This window comes from Anser anser, assembly GCF_964211835.1.
Source record: "Anser anser genome assembly, chromosome: 7".
In the NCBI taxonomy this organism is placed as follows: domain Eukaryota; kingdom Metazoa; phylum Chordata; class Aves; order Anseriformes; family Anatidae; genus Anser; species Anser anser.
The window spans coordinates 6,598,210-6,614,348 of NC_139727.1; the positions used below are offsets into that span (position 1 = coordinate 6,598,210).

Sequence of the window (16,139 nt, forward strand, 5' to 3'; positions counted from 1 at the left end):
TTTTTGTCTTCATACATTTCTAGAGCTGCAACTTAACCCAACATCCAAGATCCATAAACGATTGTCAGAAGGCACTAAGTGTCTTCCTTTATAATTACTTCATTTAATGTTTAAACCAGAATTCTTCAACATCAGTTTGCACTCTGTTAGAGAAATCAAAGGACTTGATACCATCCACAACAATGAAATTCTAGGACATTCAGTAGCTTTGGAAATAAAAGACATGTATGTATCTTTCTGTAGACATAAGAGAAGTAAAGGTGCTTTGCTTTCTTTTTTTACCTGAGAGACAGCTGTGACAGAAGCCACAGCTTCTCAAAGTGCACTTTTTATTGTCTCTTTCTATTTAATGGTAAACACACAGGCACAAGAGCCCACAGTTCACTTCAAACTAACAGATCTCATAGATGAGGTATATATTTAAGCATAACCTTCTGTTGTCCTTAGATACAGCTTGCCAGAGCATAAGACAGCAGACTTATTCTTTTGCCAGGCTATCCCCGACTCCTACTGAGGACTTGGAAACAGTGAAGTAGACAATACCCAGTTTCTGCTTTTTATGGCCTTTCTGTTGGGCAAGACTCTGGTTGTCTTCTTTATTGGGTTAGATCTCCTACAAAAAGTTTCCTTGACAAGTCAATCTCTTCTCCTCTCTCAAATCACCTCTCCTAGGCTGGAAGATAGCCTAATGTTTATAGAAATCATGCTTTTGTGCAGTAGCTTTTAAACCAATCTCTGCTGCTAATTTACTCCTCTTATGCATTAAATAATTAAGACAGTTGGGGAAGTTGAAAGACCAATTTTACATTGAAAGTGAAGTATTTAATCTGACACAGACATGGTTTCTCATCCAAAATAGAATCCTTCAACTGACCGCTGAAACCTGCCAGTCTGGTACTGCCTGATACATTCAATACAAAAAGAAAACATAGTCAAAATCAGAGAACAGGAAGAACCGAGACTTTTGAAAGTTTAAGAATAAAGCTTTTGAATCAATAACAAAAAACATGAAGTCTCCCATTTGCAATACCTAATATAATTAACCAGCAGAGAACTGGTCGGTTCATGTTACTGTAGTTAAATTTATATCAGGTGCTGACTACCACACCTGAAGGAACAGAAAAGCAGCCTTACTTCAGTACCAAGTGGACACATTGAAATATTCATTAAGATAATGATAATGTAAAAGTCTAGAGACATACAGTATCATCAGTATCAACCTCCAGAGCTCCTAACACATAACCTTTAACCTCATAACACATGCCTTTGAGAATGCCAATCCAAATTGTCTCTGTAAAGTACTTTAATGGCAGTTACATATTCAATCCTCATAGAATTCAGGCTGTTACTGTCTGTCAGTGAGAAAATCTGCATATGGATTTAGCAACGACTTAAACTATTTCCTCTATGCTTTCTGTGCTACTGATTAAATCAATGGACTTTCTTGATGATTATGGCATTTCACAGAAGACACAAAGGGAATAAATGAGATTTCAAAATATGTAACAAGCTCAGGGGTTAAAAAGCTCTTACACAGCAGGCAAACAAAAATGCAAATGTTATCTAAACCTTTCAATGGCCAAATACAGTTCATGAATTATCTTCATAGGTTTTTTTAGAATCGTTTTCCTAACTACCTGTTCATTTTTATGAAAGTCACAAGGGTTTACCCAATGGGAATATGAGCATATTAGCAGTAACGTAAAGATATGAACTATCTCAACTACTGATATATAGCTCCATTTAATGTTTTAATGTGCACGCTTCTTTAGAAGTGTGTATTCAAAATAGTTGAGGCTGACATTGTTTAAAAAAGCTTGCTACTCTTGATATCATTGTAAACTATATTAAGCTGTGATGCTTAATTTACAATGAAGACAGTTTGCTAATTACTGTATATTTATTCAAAGTATATTTTTATATGTATTTAAAAATTATAAAAGCACCTAAATAACACCTAACTACAACTCTTTTGGCAACCATCTCCATGCCAATATCTATGCCAAAACAGATGTTACCAACATATTAAACCTTTTCTTTAATAAAATGTAAAAGAGGATTCCTACATACTTATCTTTGTGCCCATAAATAAGACCTAAGTGCAGGTAATAAAGTTGTATATGATTGACAGGTTCATTTTGGAAGTGCAACAAAAATGAGGATTTATTTTCCAGGCTCTATCATACATGCCTGTCCCACCCTGTCCTCCTTCTGCTCCCCTCTTCCTCTCCCGCCAAAATCAGAAAGTTAAACAAGAGAATTCCCTTGTAAGTGCAAACATTTGATGTCAGTATTCTTCACTATACTTGGTAGGATAAAGCTGAAGCCTCTCTCAAACTGGTGCTTACTTAGTGGCAAATCAAATAAAAAAATTTCAAACTTCAGCTTCTGCTTATTGCTGTAATTCCATTATCAGTGAATTAAACTCGATTAATTTTCAACTAGTAATATAACAAAGTTTTATAAAAACAGATTTCACTTTTTTTTTTTTTTTTAAACCGCAAGATACATTCCGTTACGGGAAACAAAACATCTCACATAGGCAGGTTTTCATTTCTTGAAGTAAAAAAGTTATATATCTGTTGGATATGCAGCAGAACTGCATCATTAAAAAAATAGGTCTTTCATATCAAGAGCCATCAGCTCTGAAGAGACCATGAGCAACTGGTGTTGATGCCCAAGGTTCTTTCCAGAAGGGAATACGTAATGAGTCCAATGGACTGAATGGCAAGGAAAATTTCATATTGTTTATCTGTCTGCACCTATCAGGCACAGAAAAGACAAAAAGCAGAAGTGCAGAACTAGAACACCAGGGAAAAGACTCTCTATGATGAAAAAGTATTTTGATACATGGATATGTCATCTTCAACTAGCAAATATGGAAATAAAAAAAATGAAATAGATACAGAGATAAAATGTATATATAAACACAGAAAATTTTATAAAGTGAGCAGAAATATATATTTCATAAATGCAACTATAAAGACCAGAAATATGTTTTGGACCTGAAAATGTGCACTAGTAGAGTCAAAATAATAAATAAATAAATAAATAAGTTAATTTATGATCAACTCACCCAACATTTGGAATGCTTAGCATAAGAGAAAACAAGACTGACCCGAACAGTAATCCTTAGGGGAAAAAAAAATAATTCTAGAGCTTGATAAAAAGGATCTACAGGTTTTTCAGACATCTCTTAGTGTAACATGCAAACCCATTATGTTCAAAATGGTGATTTACGTTACCGTTGTATAATATGGAAGAATATCCAATTCATACATTCTTCAGAAGGATGGAAGGTTAGTTTGTTGAAGAGCCATACTTCACTTTATCAAATTAAAATCTCTCAGGGTGCTATTTTCAAGCAGTCTTCCAATTTAAAGACTAGCTTTACAGCTCCATTTTCAATACTATTTAATAATTGTTTAAGGATAGCAGAAAAATATTTTAAAATCTCATAAAGTGCAGCTTAGTTGTATTGAAGGAAACAAATTTTTAAGTGTAAACATCAATTTACTCAGGCTTTTGTCGAGACCAAACAAGAGCAAACTGCTATCGTGTTCAAGAAACATCCTGCTGAACTTATCTTTTTGTACCTGGACTGAGTTTTCATACATAATACTTTTGAGGGTTAGGAGAATGTGACAGTTCATCTTTGTTTATATTGTTTAGAGCAGAAAGTAGAATTATTTAGATAGACCAACAGAATTGATTCTGCCAGGTTCTGTTTAAATATGCCTGGTCACTAAATTGTAGCATGAAGTAAAAATGGTAGCATGCAGCGGCACTGTCCAGACACGCTAGTGACGTTTGAAACACATATAATTTACCTATTGGTAAATTTTAATGACAATGAGCAGTCTGAAGCTGAATGCTGCCTCCCTTCTCTGACCATTCTTATACTTTCTCTCATGGAGTAAGTATTGAGCTGTAAAGTGAAACTGGAGAGCAAATTCAAATGATGTCTGTCCTAAAAACATTTTTCCCTTTATACCCTCCAATTAATACAGTTTTCCTTTTGCAGTATGTGCAAAACTATTGTCATATTGAAAGCCTGAGTAGAAGATACTCCCAAAGTGACATTTAAGAGACTCTCCAGTTCAAAATTTTCTGCACAAGGTTTTACCTTACAGGCTGTGAGTTGGATAGATTTAAAAATTAAAAAGAAGGCAGCCAAAGTTACAAGACTAGACTTCCTTCCTATCTTTTCCCAAGCAGGAGTAGGTTAAAAAAAAAAAAAAAAGAACAAATTAAGATATCATTGACGCTACAGCGCAGACAATATACTGCTGCTTGTGTCCCAGATACATAGCTACACTTTCTCAAGGTACATTCAATACCTTCAGAATGCATGTTATGGGAATAAATATGCTAATGTCAGTCATACATTACAGCTACTCACTTTCAAATTAGGCTTGCAAGTCCTGTACGTCAGTAGCCAGCATTTTAACTCGTTCTATCTGAGCAGCATGCTATTCCTACAGCAGCAGGAGAGACACTAGACTTCACAAGAAAAGTGGGACTTTCAGCAGCTTTAGTGGTAAGCTGTCAAGTTGTCTTTGCTGCAGCATTTCAAGCTGAAACTAAGCATTAATTACACCAGAGAGGATCCTCCTGTGCCAAACTAATGCACATTTAAGGAGCCATGTAAAACTTTTCAAGTCAATTAGAATATACTGAGAACATTCGTCAGGAAGCTTGCACAAATTCAAGTAACTGTCAAACAACCATTACAAAGAAAGCACTAAATGAATATATAAGACACAAAAAGAAACTGATTTTAATATACTGTATTTTGTATGGACAAACTATTATTTTTTTGCTAAACACTGAAATGTAGATTTTTTTTAAACCATGAGTTTAGCAGTTGATTCCACACCTCAAAAAAATATCACTGATGGCAAAGCTGCACAAAAACATGCATAAACGTCTTCAAAAGTATTCATTATCTCATCACTGCTTCATTTGTGATTACAAGCACAATTTTATTAAATATACTAAATGTAGCGAGAAAAATATTAAACAGTATTAACTGCATCATCAGAGCAGCCCTTTGCATGAGACAGAATAGGTTCCTTCAGGGGAAGCTATCTGTCTCTCTAGTGAGTTTTGCAAATAGGCTTCATTTGCACCAGTTGTGTCCATATATTTTTGTTAAATGTCTGAGTATTTTAAGTGGCCCATGGGTGGAAGCTAAATTTCCTCTGCACCAGTCTTATCAAGAGGATGCAACACACCATTATCATTAGGAACACATGTATTTACATACTTTCCTTTTAGCTGTACTCAGGAAAAATTATCAAGGACTTATCCGAACTTGTGTTTGACCTTAATGTAATGATACCGTCTTACAAATATTTTTCAACAACGAAGACTTGTATAACAGAAGTCACCCTCTTCAGCAATAGTTTCCCTAAGACAGTATTGCTATAAATCTGCGTGCTAACCATGCTCTTGACTTTCTCAAAATAATTATCTATTTTCTCTTGAGAAAACATTCAAAACATGACACAATATGATTTGCAACTATGTTTGCTATTCCTCATTATAACAAATGCCACTAGTACCTTAATTTAGGGGGAAAAAAAGGTAGATGTCAAAGGTGTTAGCAGAGTATTTTTATTCCCACTGTAGGAAAAGTTTCATGCTGTATTATATGCATATAATACACATTATATTGTATTATAATAGATTCTATAGGCATGGCCTATCTAGAGGTCACAATACTAAAGAAATATGTATGCTAGAAGAACTTGTTCTCCCACAGGACCATGCGAAGAAGCACATCCTTCAATCCAAAGCAGAAACCCTGCAAAACGATGCTTGGTATTGTCAATAATAAATAAATATTCAGAAAAACAAAGCACATAAACATAACTTAAGCTAGCTGCAGTTACCAAGGAAACCAGCAAGACTTCCTCAACACTTCCTACTCTATTCCATTATCATTCAGTATCTCATGAACTCAAATGGAGAAGCATTGTTCCTCTTCCCATGGAAACCAAGGAAATAGCCTACATCCTTTTCACAAGGAATTAAAGTAATCTAGAACACACCTCTTGGACTCATTTACATGCCACCAAGGACTAAGAATAAAAAGAACTAAACAGACAAACTCATTTCTCAATATTGAGGAGCAGAATCCAAACTATCCCTGATGAACAGTAAATTAGCAGAGAACATTTGCAAGCAGTGTATAATCTGTGAACAAATGTGATGAACAGACCTGTGCAGTTACACTAACATACTGATAGGTGCATTCTCAGCTGCTTTCTATCCAGTCTTAATACAAATTTCCTAACCTGATAAGGCTATGTTCTTTAGTCTCTACAACATGTTTTCTTATTTGTTGACCAGGGTGAGAAAAGGGGAACGTCTATACAGATGTAATATTATATAATCTAAAATGCGTACACTTTTTCCATCTCAGAAGACCTAAATACTACTAATAATAATAATAAAAGATCTGCTACAGACACGTTCAGGAATGTGCATATTGTTAAACAAACAAGATTCATGAATATTTGAATGCCTGTGTGTTAAAGGTTAGATACCTCTCCTTCACTCCCTCTGGCTAGGCACATCTATTCTATTAATCTACATATGTATAGTCAAGTACACCTGTGATCTAGTGATTAGGAAGTACAACTGCAAACTGCAAAAAATGTCAATCTGTCTTGTTCTTGGTGATGCTCAGAATTCTATCTTTCTATGACCACAAGTGCAGGGTCAGTCAATTACTTCAGAGAGCTATCCATGATGACGTCAATATCTTTCCTCAGCAAAATCTGTCAGTTCTAGTCTCAGAATCATTTAAATGTTTTTAAGGCTTTTTTTTTTTCTCTTGATTCATTTCCCTATACTTACACACACTGAAGTTCATCTGCCACATACTTGCTACCGTGGTTATGAAAGTGCTACTAATTTCTACACTTGGAGGTCATCAACAGCTCCTTTATTTATGCTTTACTTTCTTCATCCATAAAATAAGAGATAGTCTCAAGAAATAGCTGTATACTTAATTTGTTAACATCTATCTACTCATTGCTTTAGCATCCTCAGAGATGTGTAGAAAGGCAAATTAATGGTTAATGTAATTAGATCATTTATTTTAATGTCCCTGAAATGTTTAAGAGTCCCAAATAGTCAGGTAAAATCATGATTTCATGCTAGCAATCGGAAGCAGATTCAGTAACAAGCAGATAAAAAGAAGTCCTTTCTCCTCAAACAGGATGACAGTTAACCTTGCACTAAATCTTTAAGGTATCTTTCAAAAACTGTTAACTACATGCCGAGAAACCCATTTTCTTTTAACTTTCATGAACTATTTTACTTGCTTCTTGAAATGAGTGTTGGTATAGGTCTTGGTTTGATGAACCAGGTTTGAATGGCTGGACCGATGGGCTGAGGCCAACTGTATGAGGTTCAACAAGGCCAAGAGCCAGGTCCTGCATCTGGGGCGCAACAACCCCAAGCAGCGCTACAGGCTGGGAGATGAGTGGTTGGAAAGCTGCCTGGCAGAGAAGGACCCGGGAGTACTGGTTGATAGTCGGCTGAATATGAGCCAGCAGCATGCTCAGGTGGCCAAGAAGGCCAACAGCATCCTGGCTTGCATAAGAAACAGTGTGGCCAGCAGGGCTAGGGAAGTGATTGTCCCCCTGTACTCGGCTCTGGTGAGGCCGCACCTCGAGTACTGTGTTCAGTTTTGGGCCCCTCGCTACAAGGACATGGACGTGCTTGAGAGAGTCCAGAGAAGGGCAACGAAGCTGGTGAGGGGTCTGGAGAACAAGTTTTACGAGGAGCGGCTGAGGGAGCTGGGATTGTTCAGCCTGGAGAAGAGGAAGCTCAGGGGAGACCTCATCGCTCTCTACAGTTACCTTAAAGGAGGCTGTAGAGAGGTGGGGGTTGGTCTATTCTCCCACGTGCCTGGTGACAGGACGAGGGGGAATGGGCTAAAGTTGTGCCAGGGGAGGTTTAGGTTGGATATTAGGAAGAATTTCTTTACTGAAAGGGTTGTTAGGCATTGGAGTGGGCTGCCCAGAGAAGTGGTTGAGTCACCATCCCTGGAGGTCTTTAAGAGACGTTTAGATGTAGCCCTTAGTGATATGGTTTAGTGGCGGACTTGTTAGTGTTAGGTCAGAGGTTGGACTCGGTGATCTTGGAGGTCTCTTCCAACCTAGACGATTCTGTGATTCTGTGAACATTTTAAAAAAACACTGAGGTCAGGGGGCATCCTATGGTTCCTGCCTGTGTAGTCAGACCTGGAGGCCAAAAACCTTTCCTCCTTGCCTGTAGTTCAGAATACTACAGCACACAACAAAGGAAGATGTGGAACTTCCCATGAAATGGGAAGGGAATTTCTAGCTATTTTTGCCTAACTAGGGGGAGTTCACACAAAACTTTCTTTAACTAGCTAAGAAAAATTGTCATGCCTTAACCAATAAACTGCAAAACAAGTCCTGTTATCGAAGAATGTAAGTGTGTCACTGCTGAAAAAATAATGTCAGGTTCAGATCTATAAAATGCTTGGGATATAATGAGTATGAAAGACTAAAGCACAAAAGAATGCATTCTATTTCTCTCATCAGGTCATTAAATACATTTGATTCTAAATGAAGTTCTATTCTAATTAACTACATCATAAGAACATCACAGGTGATCAGAAAAAAAAAAGCCTGTTAACGCGACAAAAAGATCAGTTGCAAGAGACCTCCTCCTGGGTGATAGGGTCCCACACTGGAAAGAAAAAGAAGGAAAAAAAATTACAAGAGCTTTGTTTACCATCGAGAAATCATGCTCGACTCTCAATTCTGTGATATCGTATGCTGCCCAGGGCTTCTCTTTCTGCTCTGCAAATGTAGTAAAATAGCTGATATTGTCAAAAACGTTGAAAAAATTGTATGTATACCAAATGTACCTGCCTTCTCCGAATTCATATTTGTCAGGGATACGAATTTAACCTTCAAGCACCTAGCCTCATTAAAGTCATGAAAGAACTGTTATTGCCTTTGGAAGCACCGAGAAATCCCAAATAATTTCTATGCTGCTAAATTTTACTTTGGCTGCTAGGCAACTGTAAATTATTGCAAAAGGGTTTTTGTGTGTGTATGTTGTTTTTTTTTCCCCTTAACGTTAAAAGAATTTGAATCCAATCCTTAAGAAAAAAATAAAAAAAGTAAAAAGAGTAAAGCAGGCTGTAAAAACGTCCTAAAAAAAAAAAACCACCAACAAAAACAGGATATAGCATATTTATGTATTTTTCCAGGAAAATCTACTATAATTTATCATTTATTTAAAAATCCACTGTTGTATTGTTATTTTGTTTGCTTTTTTTTCAAAACACTCTACCAGCTCTCAAAATATTCTTCTGAATATAAACAACCACAAGAAAAAAAGTATTTTTCATTCCATTGCTTCATGTATGCTTTTTTTTTCCTCCCATCTGGCGTACTATTATTTGCTATCTTTTTTATAATAAAGGAAAGGATCCTATTTATTTAGGATCCTACTTATTGACAAAAACTACAACTTCTCCAACAAAAAATAACTGACAGTTATTATTGCTTGAGCAAGCAATAATAAAGCACATTTACTTGTATTTCAGTATCATATGTATTTATAATTAAACTGTGATCGTTACAAACAAAACAGAAAACTTGACTGTTGAAAAATTTCAGTCACAGAAATACACCACTCTTTTACTGAATGAGCAGTTAGGACTTACATTTTCAGCCGTTCCTCAAAATTCCAATCAAGGGTCTGGATGTTTCAGTAGAAAAACTTCATTGTATTCTCTATTGACTTGGTGAGCTTTAATTCAGACTTCTAAAGTTTTGGCACCAATTTCTCAGAAACTATGATGTTCAAACCTTACAGAATGCCAGGCAAAACCTAGTCACAAGTTTTATTACTAATCTCAAAGCTCTGCTCTATCTGCCAAAACATCCACAGACTTGCATTTTTTATCCTGTGATCCTGCAAACAAGCAGGGCAGCCAGAGCTTGGGGGGGGGGGGGGGGGAGAAGATGACTGTTGGAACTTTTTTGATAGATGAGGAAAATATAGCTACAATTACACTCTCCAGCTGAACTATGTTATAGAAACTCCCTGATTCATTTTAAATGTATACTGGGGAATGTAAAGCTACTTTTAAACTCAACTCAAGAAAACACCTTCACATAGCACTTCCTCTTCTTTAGATATTTAGAGTTAAAAAGCATTAAGAATATTAAGAAAGCAACCTGAGAAGTCTTCTAATGAAATAATTTCATTAATATACTACTGTCACTATTTGTCTATGTCACTCCTCTTTCCCTGCCCACCCCCACCGCCCCACTCCAAAAAAGGCTTCTGTTTTCCTCTTTCCTTCAACATTGCCAATTTAAAAGACATTTTCCTTATGCAGTGATTAAAAAGCAAAGCTTTATACATTCTAATATAACACAAATTGGCCTCTTTCTGTTACTGTGAGTCAAGGCAGCAGGCAAAACCACCACATGGCACCCAGCACTAGATAGCTAAGTAAAGCTTCTATCTCTGCTACGCATTCACAGGCCATGTGCTAAAATACAAGAAAACAGCAACTTGCTCTGCCATTTTATTTCTCAGATTTGCAATTGAAATAGTGATTTTCTTTGTTGGTTTGCAGGAGAGTCCACACTCAACTGTGTCCTAGATTGAACTGTGGTAACTTCAACAATACACTTACAGCTTTCTCTTATATATCATGTGCTTTAAATAGTAATTAACAGAAGTCTTTTTCTTCTTACTTGAACGCATAAAAGGACTAATTTCAGGAAGCAAAATCAGTTCATAAACGCCTTCAATTTCCTGATTGTTCAGATTAATTATGAATGTGTCTGATTCTTTTTTGAGAAGCTCACCTCAGGAATTTTTATCTGATACTTCCATCATCTACAGTGTTATATTGCACTTAAAGTAAAACAGCACTCCCTGAACAGATCTTCAGGCAATTTTTACCATTTTTGGTAATTTAGATCTATGCCATCAACTGCAAACAGTATTGCATGGGTTCAGTTTGCATGTTCTTAAATCATTTGCTTATGTAATTTAATATGGAGACATTTTTAAACAGTATGTAAAATTCTTATCTGCATTATATAACAGCATGAGTCACATTTTCAAAGGTTGTGCCACCAAGAATATTAAGTTCCAGGCATGTTTTTAAAACCTCAAAAATGAGAAAAAGGATATTCAGACCACACAACTGTAATCATCATGCTTAGCTAACTCAGTTTTCTGCACCACTTCAGGAGACAAAAAGGGATTCTAACTGGAAAACATTCTGGATCGTCTGCTACAAATGCCTTCTTCCAAAACCTGATAAAACTGGGTAGTGTGAATATTCCTTCATGCACAAACCACTTTTGAAATGTCTGCGTGGAATTTAAGTTCCTACAGCAGTAAGAAGTGCTTAGTGCAAAGAGTGATTTTAATTTAAATTCTCACAGTGTAAAAAAGTACTATAATATCCGCAGATATCTCATACAGTTTTGATTCTGTAGCACTGTAAGGCCACTAGCTCATTCTCCAAGGTAAAAAAAAAAAAATCCACATGTTGATTCAGAAATACAATAGCTAGTAGAAACAGACTGTTCAGTTAGTAGAAATTCATGAGTAAGTCATAATATTTTTAAACAGCATTTACTTTGATAAAAATATTGACTTACCTTAGCTATATCCTATATCTACAAATAATGTGAATATTCTCTTCAGCACAAATGTTCATTGAAGCAGTTAACCTTTAGCAAATATAACCATAATGTAAATTTTAAATGAACAGTTACTGTTGATACTGGGAATGGTCCTCCAAAAATTACATCCTATTCAAATCAATTCAAATCCTGAAACTGGTGAGTACTATATTAAAATAAATGCCTCTCATTTTCTAAACTAATGAAAATTAACATGCCCCATAATGACCATTTGTTTCTCAAATTGATGTGCCCAGATGCGTACAGTAGTTGCTGTCCTATTTGAGAAGGACATTGAAATATTCTCAGAAGTAATCTGACTCAATGATGCTGTTCATCTGCCTACAAATAAAACTCTGAAATTAAACTAGTTCCTTGTAAGGTGTAACAGTAAACTCAGCACACACACTCACAAAAAAAAAAAAAAAAAAAACAGAATCAAATGGAATCAAATAAGTTCTCCTAGTATCTTGAATAAAAAGCACAAAATAAAATGTGTTTTATAGTTTGTGGTTTGGCCTAGACTGTTGGTTTACTTTTGTTCCTATTCCCCTCAGTAAAAACAATATAAGCTTATTTCTGATTGCATAGCTAATAGCAAAAGACTGTTTTGCATGATTTCTAACCTTGATACTTAAACTAGAAAAAGAAAGGTGACTCTACTATTTGTCACTTTTAATGCTGAAGATGTCAGAAAAACATGTGAAAGATCAATATGCTGCTTCTCATAAGATGATTGATATGTCAGTTTGACATTGAATAGACGTAATGCTAAACGTGGCACTAGAACATACTTTTAACATTGATGTAAGTCAGCATTTAACATAAGCAAATAGGCAGAAAGTTGTTTTTTCTTTTTTTTAGGAATAAATAATAAAATAATATTAATGCAGAACTGAACAAGACAGTCGCAACTAAGCCACCTCAACTTCTAACTGTAAAGGACTTTATTAGGAAGGGAAATTTAATTTCTTTTCCTTTCCTTCTAACCCCACTGACAAATAGTTGTTCTACATACAAGAACTGACAGTAAAATATCTCTTAACCAAGGTACACTATCAAGAACTCAAATTCTGCTTGAATTTTAATCCAAACTCGTTCAAGAACTTCACTGGAATCATACAAGATTTAAATAGGATTTGAATTGCTTCGGCTGATAGATAGTAAGTATTTGCTTTCTAACAGAAAACTAATCAAAATCACACATGAGACACCTTTAACTGCAGTGGATTCCAGAGGAAACCTTTTGTAATCAAGTATGATTTCACAAGGCTATAAAATAATTATATTCAAAGTGAAAACTGCAAAGTTTTTCACCACAACTTTAAATCACAGATTATCCTAATCTGATATGTGGCTCTATTTGATATATAACTGCTTCATAACAAAAAGATTTCATATCTTCATAAAGGAAGAGATCAAGAGAACATAAAATCATTCCTAATCTATTGGAAGTGTCTATGCACAACTACCATCGCATGTCCTGTTCAGATTTGTCTCTCCTTTACAGTTCTGACCACTATCTACACGTATTATATAACGCTTATTTTCCAAGTTGGCTTCCATTTTTACTAGCACAATTTTCTTCCAGACAAAGTAGACCTATAGTTTTACAACATAATACGAACATGAAATTATTAATATTAGTGTTCAGAGCTCAGAATCCTGGTGCCAGAATACTGAAATAGGCTAGGGCAAAGGTGAAACCATGGCAGAAAGGGGCTTTTCTTTCTTGCCATCTCTGCTTCACTTTGTAGTGGGAATTAGTATGCTATTTTACTTCCAACAGAGATAAAATTGGGATTGACTTCATACTGATGCAACAAACCAACCCTAAATCCTCCACTAATGCTGGGACACAATGCTTGTTTAACAAATGCTCTTTAAAATACATATATAGAAAAAAAACACAAAAAACTTACAAGTACTCTGCCAGTTAATGTCTGGGCAGATATCATGACTCCTGCCCAATCTTTTACAGAGGTCATCCATCCCACTTCTGCTGCCACATTCTCCTCTTTCTCATCCGTTGGTTTGCAGGCCCCATCTGCCTGTGTATCTCCACCACCATTGATCTTCTGGGCCTCCTGCAAAGTAAAGGTTTGGGTTTGTTAATGTTTAACAATTTGACAGTGAAAGTCAGCGTACAGTCATGACTAAGAAATGCTATGAGCAATCCTATAAGCAAAACCGTCCTGCTAGATGAAAGTATGCACCTACTCAGCCATGTCTCTCTAGAAATAGTTGTTCTATAAGGTACCAGACTAACAGCTAGATAATAATATTCTTCTTGACATTAAATCTTAAATCATCAAATATGCTATATGTTACTTCCCTATAATTACATAATTACCAAGAGCCACGTATGCAATTACAGAGCTACATATAAAAGTCTGAGACATACACTGAAGGTCTGTTTGATGTATTTGTTCAAAACGTGTGCAAAGGGTAAACATAAAATATGCACAATTTTAATTTACTGTCACTACAATTAATTATCTGTGTAAGCCTTTGTTAAGAAGCCTGATATAACAAGACCATAATCATGAAGTGTGAGGTGAACAAAATACTCCACAGAGAACCTGCAGTGAGCTGCCATGCTATCAGCAAGCAGTGTTTCAATGAAAGTGTTTAATACATCACAGGAATTCTTCTGTCAGTAAGTGGCTCTCATAGAACAGACAGTTAGAAATTAAAGAGGAGCTTCAGCTGAACTAAGCTAAATGATGAGTCACATGCATTGGAATTCAGATCAGTCTCTCATGGATGCTTCAGCAAGGATGTCGTGCTCTGTAACTGCCTGCTATCTGCTACAGTCGGATGCTGCTATCTGCTACGGATGCTGCACAAAATTCAAGGGAAATGATAATAGGAAAAGCCAGCTTGGATTGTACAGCATTTAAAACACATCATATGCAGAGTATCAGACTGTGCCATAAGCATGCCTTTGGTGACAGCATAATACTAATGACTTCCTGAATACTTGACAAGTTATGCTAAACAAGCAAAGTATAAGGGAAGCAGCAAAAATTCAGTGCTAAGGTAAGTACTGAGTACTTGAACTGCACCTATAGATCTACATTAGTGCTTCAAGCATGTAGCATGGACCAACAACTTGAAAGATCTTTTTTATATATCAATCACTTACAGGCCACTAAGCAGAAAATCAATTCTCATTAATCCTCTTTGGGATTTTTGTTATAAATACATGTTTGACACTAGTTGAGTAATTATTACTGCAACAGGAATACTGCACTCAAGGTCAAAACTCGCAGTTCTGAGATGACCTTGAGGACACAAGTGGATATAAAAGTAATGACATTTCCTGAGAGCAGTACTGAACTAATAAAGCAGTTACATTGAATCTGTCAAAAAAGAGCAGTAGAACAACATTAAAAATGTAATATGGAGACCAACAGTTGTTTTTGTAGAATCTCAGTTTTGCATCTTAATTAGCTAATCAGATTCCTATCTGCTACTCTCCCACCCAAAATGTGGGCTATGTCTTATTAGCAACGTGCATGATGTGGCTGTATTGTTAATAACAAATTACTCACACTTACAACAGTAATTCAGTGCTTTCTAAGCAAATAACGAGACAAAAGATAAAAGCTACTCTGTATTTGCATAACTGGACCTCATTCCCTGATAAATATGGATGCAATGAATCAGATGTTTTGCACTCAGCATTAAAGGAAGTATACTGCATTGCACAGGCACAAAGCACAACCTACAGAAATGAGCTCATTGCTTAGGACAGTAATACATGATGCACTCAGCACAAGGCATTTCCAGGAAAGTAATGTTTGGCCAGGGATGATTTGTGACCCTTATCGTCACCAAGCCATACAGATCAATCCTAAAGAAATGCCTTTAAATCAGGAAAGAGTGAGCAAATGAGAAACCTTTTTTTTTTTTTTTTCTTAAGTAGTAGGTGTGGTTGTATGTATTACAGTCACTTTAATGCAACAGGATGTTGATGTTTAATCAAACTAGGCACACCTCCATGGCTCTGGGAGACACATAGGCCTCACAGGCCCTGACCCCTCCCCTGTGAGGGCTCCTCCAATCCTGCCCATGGCCCAGGACTCCATGTCAGCCCTGCCCACAAGTTTTAGCCCTACCCAGCTGCAGATGCAGTCGAGCATGGCCACACTAACCTGGCTGCCCAGCAGCTGTCTCTGACCGTGGTTCCTCTCACTGTGCCTGATCCTGACCTTCACGCAGAGGCTGACACCTCAGCCTGCACCCCCCCAGGGCACCTCCTGGCTGGGGCAGTGAGACAGGCCCTGGCTGACAGGCCCTGGCTGCTAGCCTGGGTAGGCCCTGGCCCTGCAGGGCCCTGACTGCCTCCGACGTGTTAAAAATTACATGGTCTCCACACCATTTATTTCTATCTCTCCACCAGTTTGCCTTTTGTAGCTG

At 36.5% G+C, this 16,139-nt stretch overlaps 1 protein-coding gene across 17 annotated transcripts in view; it reads right to left on the reverse strand.

The window, feature by feature from the left end:
* The window catches only part of KCNMA1 (potassium calcium-activated channel subfamily M alpha 1), a 472,598-nt gene that overhangs the window by 328,227 nt on the left and 128,232 nt on the right, over window positions 1-16,139 (reverse strand). For all 17 annotated transcript variants that reach the window (XM_083843583.1, XM_083843584.1, XM_083843575.1 and 14 more), the window contains one exon: window positions 13,637-13,801. In XM_083843583.1, the coding sequence (XP_083699709.1) occupies window positions 13,637-13,801 (165 nt within the window). The remainder of the gene's footprint in view (window positions 1-13,636; window positions 13,802-16,139) is intronic.